The following is an 8,738-nucleotide window of genomic DNA, read 5'->3' on the forward strand; positions in this document are numbered from 1 at the left end:
ATTAGACCAATAGCAGGGTTACTAGTGAATGAATCATATTAGACCAATAGCAGGGTTACTAGTGAATGAATCATATTAGACCAATAGCAGGGTTACTAGTGAATGAATTATATTGGGCCAATAGCAGGGTTACTAGTGAATTAATTATATTGGACCAATAGCAGGGTTACTAGTGAATTAATCATATTGGGCCAATAGCAGGGTTACTAGTGAATTAATCATATTGGGCCAATAGCAGGGTTACTAATGAATTAATTATATTGGGCCAATAGCAGGGTTACTGGTGAATTAATAATATTGGGCCAATAGCAGGGTTACTAGTGAATTAATTATATTGGGCCAATAGCAGGGTTACTAATGAATTAATAATATTGGGCCAATAGCAGGGTTACTAGTGAATTAATAATATTGGGCCAATAGCAGGGTTACTAGTGAATTAATTATATTGGGCCAATCGCAGGGCTACTAGTGAAGTTGTGCTTGCTAGCTTGTTTAAAAAAATGAATCTTAATGTTGTGTCAATGCTTGTAGCTGAAATGGTTCAAGAACAGCAGCATTTAACATTTCTACCACTGATTTTTATTTTTTTAAATTGAATCCATGAGGTTTTAGACTAATGTATGGTCAATACCACGGTTATAAATGTGTGTATAAACGTTTTTGAATATACTAAATAGCCGGAGCTCGAACGGTTCAAGAGTTACATATGGCAAGTTATTTTATTCAAATTTTGAAAGTTTATGCAGATTTATACAGTTATAAAGTTGATCAAAGTTTTTAAGAATTGGAAGTTAGGATAGCCTGAAAATGTTTAAGTTGGTTTGGTGTGTCTAGCTTGAAAAAATGAAGAGTTACTGTTTTTGAGTTATTTTATGCAAATGTAAGCACATTTATATAGTTATAGTTGATAAATATTCAAAATATGTTGAAGTTAGGATAGCCTAAACATGTGAAAATGTGTTTGGTGTCTCTAGATTCAAAGGTTCCAGAGTTACTGTTTAATGATTTTATGCACATTTATGTAGTTTATAGTTGATAGAAGTTTGTTTGAATTTGAAGTTGGGATAGCCTGAATGTTTTCAAGCTGTTCTTGTAGTTTAATTGGTCAAGGAGCAGGACCAACTTGAAAAGCTACCCCTGTATTCCCGTGATTTAAAATCATCTTAATTTATGCAAATTGAAATCGTTATAGTTCAAAAAGTATACATAATATAAAAACTAATTTGACGAGCATTCTAAATTAGGCCAGTCTTAACATCTGAACAATGGTTTGGAGCTGATAACTTAAATGGTGAAAGAGGAGATAGGTCTAAAAAAGATATATATTTTAATGTACCTTTCCACTCTATCCACTCTGAGTTGGGACGGTCTGGACATTTGGAAGTAGGTTTCATGTTAACAGTTTAAATCGTTTAAACTCTAGAGTGGGCAGAATAATAATAATAATAATCATTTGATTGTAAGTTTACGTGGCTTTATTAGTCTCTTTAAAACATGTTTTTGTGGTAGTGGACTAAATGTAAAAAAAGTTGTCTAACTTGTTAGGGAAGTGTTCAAAACGGCAGTTGTTTGCAAAAATAAAAATAAAAAAAGTTTAAGAAAATGTTAGATGCGTTTACGAAAACAACGGTGTCGTTTGAGCCGTAGCAGATATTGTTGTTCCGTGACCGCATTTGAATAGCAGAGAAGTAGACGAAGATGTCATATTGCATTTGAATAGCAGAGAAGTAGACGAAGATGTCATATTGCATTTGAATAGCAGAGAAGTAGACGAAGATGTCATATTGCTCTGACTTTTTCGTCTAAATTGTTGCAAAGTGGTCAGAGTTCCCTGATTTGTGTTACATGCTTCATTTTTGAATGTCGAGGAAATGCCATGAAAGTGAATGAAGCATTGACCAAAAGAAGGACTAAACTAAATGTATAACTTGAAAAGTATAAAAGATATCAACAAATGTTAAACATTTCAGCCTAAACAATATAGGAGTTGAGTGATAAAGAATAAGAAGAAGAAGAAGTATTTTGTAGATGTAACTGGGAGATTATGCTTTGCAAGCGGCACAATAATCTGTCGTTCTGCCCCCTGAACAAGACAGTTAACCCACTGTTCCTAGGCCGTCATTGAAAATAAGAATTTGTTCTTAACTGACTTGCCCAGTTAAACAAAGGTTAAATAAAATAATATGAATATGTAAGAAAGCTACATTTGTGCTTTGTCTTCAGCAAGCACACCTAGTACATCACGAAAGAGCGTTTTTATTGACATGGGTTTTGCGTGATGGCAAGGCAGACCAACAAATTGATGGACTGTCACTTTAAGAGAATTGATTTCCATATTTTATTCGCCTTGTCTGGGCGGACCGATTTGTCACTGGTACTTGAGAGAGAGAAAAAACACTTGTACAGAAACTGCAAACGTTCATCTGAGAGACTGTAATGCAAGAGGTTGAAGGATACGCAGCTCTATTTAATTCTGGAGAATCAGTAACGACAAGTTGACAAGATACCACCAATCACAACGAAAGTAACTTACTTAACTGGCGGTGAGTCCTACATATGATTCAGTTCGTAGGGTTGTTTATAAAATGACATTTGTAGGTTTTGGTTGATGTTGTCAGCGCGCTGCCGGGTCACCCAGTTTGTAAACAAATGCGGTGAACATGCTCGGTCATCGGGTTGTGTGTGATGGATTGTCTGTCAACCGCTTTCTGTTTACAGGGAAATAGCCTCCAGGCAGCGCAATCAAGGAGGGCCTTTAAACGAGTTAATTAATGCATTTTTGAATCAATTAAAATTAGCCTATTTAGCGGATAATTAATTGATTGAGTGACTGAATAGAATGAAAGTGCGGATCAGTTGTTCTGCTTCTTGCCTTGTTTCCACACACCACTGTTGTTTAGAAAATCCGATTTTAGATGACATTTTGTGTTGTGGCTGACATTTAGTAAGAATGTTTTGGACTAATGTCTGGAATTGATAGGCCAAATACAATCCGAAAACAAGGGAGTTGAGCGTGACTGATATCAAATTGAGATGGGAATGATTTCGCTGCACGGGATACATTAATGACGTTTTCCTCATAATTAACCATGGCAGTGTGTGTGTACTGTCTGTCGCACTGTCATTTATTGTTTTCGCTACAATGTTCAAAGCTAAATCAATATGTAATTTACACGAAACTATGTTTATCGCACGTCAGTATCACGTTATAAGATATTTGTTACGCACGCAGAACCATAAACGGTTTGTTTACTTGGAGAGTGACGGCCCATGGCAGCCTGCTTGCCACGCGAACCTCAACCAGCCTGGTCTCATAGACTAGACATGTTGGGCGGTAGGTAGCATAGCGGTTAAGAGTTTTGGGCCAATAACCGAACGGCTGCTGGTTCGAATCTCTGAGCCGACTAGGGGGGGGTCTGTTGATGTGCCCTTGAGTAAGGCACTTTACCTAAATTGCTCCTGTAATTACGTAAATGTACATAACATATTAAACATAAATCCGGGACACTCAAATTAGTCTGATATAGTGCGCTGAAAATACTGGACCCATATCGCACATCACTGTCACATCATAAAAAAAAAAGTACAATGTACTAAGCTTTGAAAACTTCATCAGATTTGCAAACGTGAAGCCAGTCTATAAAGGTGTCTCGATGGTCTTCCCCTGAATCCCTGACCAGAAGCTGCAACGGACTGGAATGTCCACCAGGGGAAAAGGCACGGTCCCTCTACATATAAACCTCTATAGGCCAGTCCTAGACCTTCAGAGGTGCACATGCATGGAACATTCTATCAGAAGAACACAAACGGTTGGAATCTTTTTTAGTACATTCTAAATAACTGGTTACTACTGGTTACTACAGCTCCAACAGTACAATCCTCTATGAACTATGGTGTGTTATGCTATGTTATTTTATTATAATTGTTTGATTATGTATTTATTTAGTTATTTTTCCCCTGTTTCCCTTCAAGTCCATCTAAGGACGAGTGTGTAACTTTTTGTTGTTGTTGCGTGAGCTAGAAACGCTATAGTGCAATGCGTCAGACGATCGTTTGCTCAATGTGTCAATGTGTTTGTACTTGTCCCTATCCAAATAAGCAAAAACAGAAGTAGTGTAGTTCGTTGGGGTGGATGGGTAGGCATGTAAGGCTAATGTCTAGCAAGCCAAAGTTTGCGTGTTCAAATCTTATCACGGTCAACATTGGCGTTTTTTTTATTTTATATAATTAGCAACTTTGAAACTACTTACTACTTTTTTAGCTACTTTGCAACTATTTAGCATGTTAGCTAATGTTAGCTTTAGCCACCTAGCTAACATTAGCCACAACAAATTGGAATTCGTAGCATATTGTACGTTTCCAAATTCGTAATATATTGTATGATTTGCCATTAATAATATATCATACGAATTGTAATTCGTAACGTATAATACCTAATGTATAATGGACATCCACAAATGAATACATACAATACGAAACGTAACATATCATACTAATTTGAGTGTCCCGGATATACATTTACTATGTTACGTCGACCCCTGAATCCAGGTTGCCTCAACAGATGAATGTAGGCTAATGGGGTTCCCCAGACTAGCACCACATGCCCCCAAATTCACCCCGATTTCTAGGATGACTTTGAATTATGAAGAAAAACGTTTTTAAAAGCCATTTTGTTTAGATTGTAACCTATTTCATATCCAATAATTAGACATGATTAGGAATTATATATATTTTTTTCAAACCAATTTCATGGTAATTAGAAAATACACACATTTAGACAAGCTGTGCTGTGCCAATGATGCCTAGTACTGCATTCTCCCATAGCCTGTCACAATAGCAGGTGCCTGGATATACAGCCCACCTTGTGCCTTGACCTTCTGCCAATAAAGGGAGAGAGGTGGAAGACAGAGAGAGAGATGTGGAAGAGAGCCCAGTGCACAGACTGAACAGCAGAGGGAACTACTCTCCTCTGCAGTCTCAGCCCCTGTGACCGTGCAGTAGAAGTTGGCATGCCTGTCGGGTGTGGGGTGTGTGTGTGTGCGTGTGAAACCCTGTGCCAGCCTTCTGCCCACTGCCAGCGTGGTTTACTTACTAGTTGTGTCATGTTCATAGTATCTGAAGTTCCACTTGCTGTAGCATACCATAGGAAAGTGCCTAGTAGTGCTTCATCGGGTATCATTTGCCTAAGTACGCATTACGGTAGCTCTTTCATCATCATCAAACTATTTGGATATGTCTTGTAAAATATTTCCCGACATAAATAAATACTAAATGTTTACATTTAAATGTATGGCAAACAAAAATAATTGGCCAAATCATATTGTATTTTTATTTTTTTTATTCATTACAATATGATTTGGCCAATTATTTTAGTTTGCCATACATTTAAATTAAAATCAAATAAATTGTATTCATGTTGGTATATATTTTACAAGATGGAAAAAAACATTTTTTTATGAAGTTGAACATGTGCTCTTTATGACAGAATAAAAAATAAAAAAATTTGGGGGGGGAAGAGAGAAAGGGAGAGGGAGAGAGAGAGAGAGGGAAGGAGAGAGAGAGAGAGAAAGGGAAGGAGAGGGAGAGAGAAAGGGAAGGAGAGGGAGAGAGAAAGGGAAGGAAGGAGAGGGAGAGAGAGAGGGAAGGAGGGGGGAGAGAAAGGGAAGGAAGGAGAGGGAGAGAGAGAGGGAAGGAGGGGGGAGAGTGGGGGGAGAGAGGGAGGGAGAGGGAAGGGGGGAGAGAGGGAAGGAGGGGGGAGAGAGAGAGGGAAGGAGGGGGGGAGGGAGAGAGAGGGAAGGAGGGGGGGAGGGGGAGAGAGGGGGGAGAGGGGGGGAGAGAGAGAGGGAGGAGGGGGGAGAGAGAGGGAGGAGGGGGGGAGAGGGAGAGAGAGGGGAGGAGAGGGAGAGAGAGGGGAGGAGAGGGAGAGAGAGGGGAGGAGAGGGAGAGAGAGGGGAGGAGGAGGGAGAGAGAGGGGAGGAGGAGGGAGAGAGAGGGAAGGAGGGGGGAGAGAGAGGGAAGGAGGGGGGAGAGAGAGGGAAGGAGGGGGAGAGAGAGAGGGAAGGGGGGTGAGAGAGAGGGAAGGAGGGGGGGAGAGGGAGGGGGAGAGAGAGGGAGGAGGGGGGAGAGAGAGAGAGGGAGGAGGAGGGGGAGAGGGAAGGGGGGGAAAGAGAGGGAAGGAGAGAGAGAGAGAGGGAAGGAGAGGGAGAGAGAAAGGGAAGGAAGGAGAGGGAGAGAGAGAGGGAAGGAGGGGGGGAGAGTGGGGGGAGGGTGGGAGAGAGGGAAGGAGGGGGGAGAGAGGGAGGGGGGGAGGGGGAGAGAGGGGGGAGAGAGAGGGAGGAGGGGGGGAGAGAGAGAGAGAGAGGGAGGGGGGAGGGAGGAGGGGGAGAGAGAGGGAAGTAGGGGGGGAGAGGGAGAGAGAGGGAAGGAGGGGGGAGAGAGAGGGAAGGAGGGGGGGAGAGAGGGAAGGAGGGGGGAGAGAGAGGGAAGGAGGGGGGAGAGAGAGGGAAGGAGGGGGGAGAGAGAGGGAAGGGGGGTGAGAGGGAGGGAAGGGGGGTGAGAGAGAGGGAAGGAGGGGGAGAGGGGGGGAGAGGGAGGAGGGGGGAGAGAGAGAGAGGGAAGGGGGGAGAGAGAGAGGGGGAGAGAGAGAGAGGGGAGAGGGAAGAGAGGGGAGAGAGAGAGGGGGAGAGAGGGGGGAGGAGGGGGAGAGAGGGAAGTAGGGGGGAGGGGGAGAGAGGGAAGTAGGGAGGGGGAGGGGGGAGAGAGAGAGAGGGAAGGAGGGGGGAGAGGGAAGGGGGAGAGAGAGGAAAGGGGGGAGAGAGAGAGAGAGGGAAGGAGGGGGGAGAGAGAGAGGGAAGGAGGGGGGAGATAGAGAGGGAAGGAGGGGGGAGAGGGAAGGGGAAGGAGGGGGGAGAGGGAAGGGGGGAGAGAGAGAGGGAAGGAGGGGGGGAGAGGGAGAGGGAAGGGGGGGGGGGGATTGTCCAGTGAAACTTGTTTTGTTTTTCTTTCTGCTCCATGGAGCTCGTGTCTTTCGTTGTGGCGGACGCTTGGAGTTTCAGCAGGAACTGTGGTTTCACCCTGGGAAGGCAGCGTTGGGTACCGTTAGGCAGCTTTACGCCAGATCTGTTGGCTGACACTTTTATCAGGAGCAGCTCTGCTCAATTCTGTGTGTGTGTGTGCGTGTGCGTGTGCGTGTGATGAGCGATGGCATATTGAGAGCAGCCTTTCCAGGCGTACGCTAGGTCTCCATACTCTGTGACTGCTGCCTCATGACACCGATGTGAAAGGGAACTCACAAACTCCAAAAATCAGGCTGATTTTTTAAACTGACTTTTGAGAAATGGTGTGATTTTTTGTTGTTGCAGTGATTGTGGTGTGGTGTTACCACACATCCCCATGTGTTTTCTTGCACCTGTTATGAATGTCAAATGATGAATCATTCCGTCCACTTCCTCAAGTTCAGCAGCTATTTTATTACTACAGCTTTGATTGTTATTAAGACTTCTTCCTTTTTTCTCCCAAAGAATTGCTGGTCGCCAAAGTGAAGTTCCACGTGATTTTACAGTAACTTCATCCAATGTTTCCCCCCATGTCTCTGTCACAGACACTAAAGAGGAGGGCCTTTATCTCACTCACACACTCACACACTCACACACTCACTCACTCACTCACTCACTCTCACTCACTCACTCACTCACTCACTCACACACTCACTCACTCACTCACTCACTCACTCATCCTGTTCTAATGTGTCCCTCTCTCCTGTAGGGAGACTACCGCTGAGGCTCCTAATGGATGATGAGGAGGAGGACATGTCTCTTCAGCATCCTGCCTCACAGTGCTGTTGCACCCCCTTCAGGGACATCAAGTTCCACACCATGGACAGCAGAGGGTCCAGAGACGCCGGGGACAGAGGGGACACCCGGGACAGGTCTACACAGATGTCGACCGGACCCAATGCCATTGTCCCGCGGTCAGAGGGACACAACATCATGGTTCCACAAGGGCACAACAACAACACTTTGCCCTGTGGGTTACAGGACAATCGCCAGGCCATAATGCGTCTCCATGGTAACAACCACTAACACACATAACATCAAACCTACACTGAGTTTATAAAACATTAAGAACTCCTGCTCTTTCCATGACAGACTGACCAGGTGAAAGATATGATCCCTTATTGATGTCACATGTTAAATCCACTTCAATCAGTGTAGATGAAGGGGAAGAGACGGGTCAAAGAAGGATTTTAAAGCCTTGAGACGATTGAGACATGGATTGTGTGTGTGTGCCATTCAGAAGGTGAATGGGCAAGACAACAGATTGAAGTGTCTTAGAACAGGGGTATGGTAGTAGGTGCCAGGCACACCAGTTTGTGTCAAGAACTGCAATGCTGCTGGGTTTTTTCCAAGCTCAACAGTTTCCTGTGTGTATCAAGAATGGTCCACCACCCAAAGGACATCCAGCCAACTTGACACAACTGTGGGAAGCATTAGAGTCAACATGGGCATCCCTGTGGAACGCTTTCGACACCTTGTAGAGCCCCATGCCCCGACGAATTGAGGTGTTTCTGAGGGCAAAAGGGGTGTGTTAGGAAGGTGTTCCTAATGTTTGGTTTACTCAGTGTATTTCAAATGCATGAATCAAACACAGTGTGGTTAGGTCTGACCAGAGGACAGTTGTAGTGTGGTTAGGTCTGACCAGAGGACAGTGGTAGTGTTGGTTTAGTGTGGTTAGGTCTG

At 43.8% G+C, this 8,738-nt stretch overlaps 1 protein-coding gene across 1 annotated transcript in view; it reads left to right on the plus strand.

The window, feature by feature from the left end:
• Nucleotides 1-2,393: 2,393 nt before the first annotated feature.
• Nucleotides 2,394-8,738, plus strand: part of LOC139415476 (uncharacterized) — a 23,180-nt gene continuing 16,835 nt past the window's right edge. Inside the window, exons 1-2 of the mRNA XM_071163570.1 lie at nt 2,394-2,543; nt 7,765-8,067. Coding sequence (XP_071019671.1) covers nt 7,788-8,067 — 280 coding nt within the window. The 5' untranslated portion in view covers nt 2,394-2,543; nt 7,765-7,787. The remainder of the gene's footprint in view (nt 2,544-7,764; nt 8,068-8,738) is intronic.

Source organism: Oncorhynchus clarkii, chromosome 8, assembly GCF_045791955.1.
Source record: "Oncorhynchus clarkii lewisi isolate Uvic-CL-2024 chromosome 8, UVic_Ocla_1.0, whole genome shotgun sequence".
NCBI lineage: Eukaryota > Metazoa > Chordata > Actinopteri > Salmoniformes > Salmonidae > Oncorhynchus > Oncorhynchus clarkii.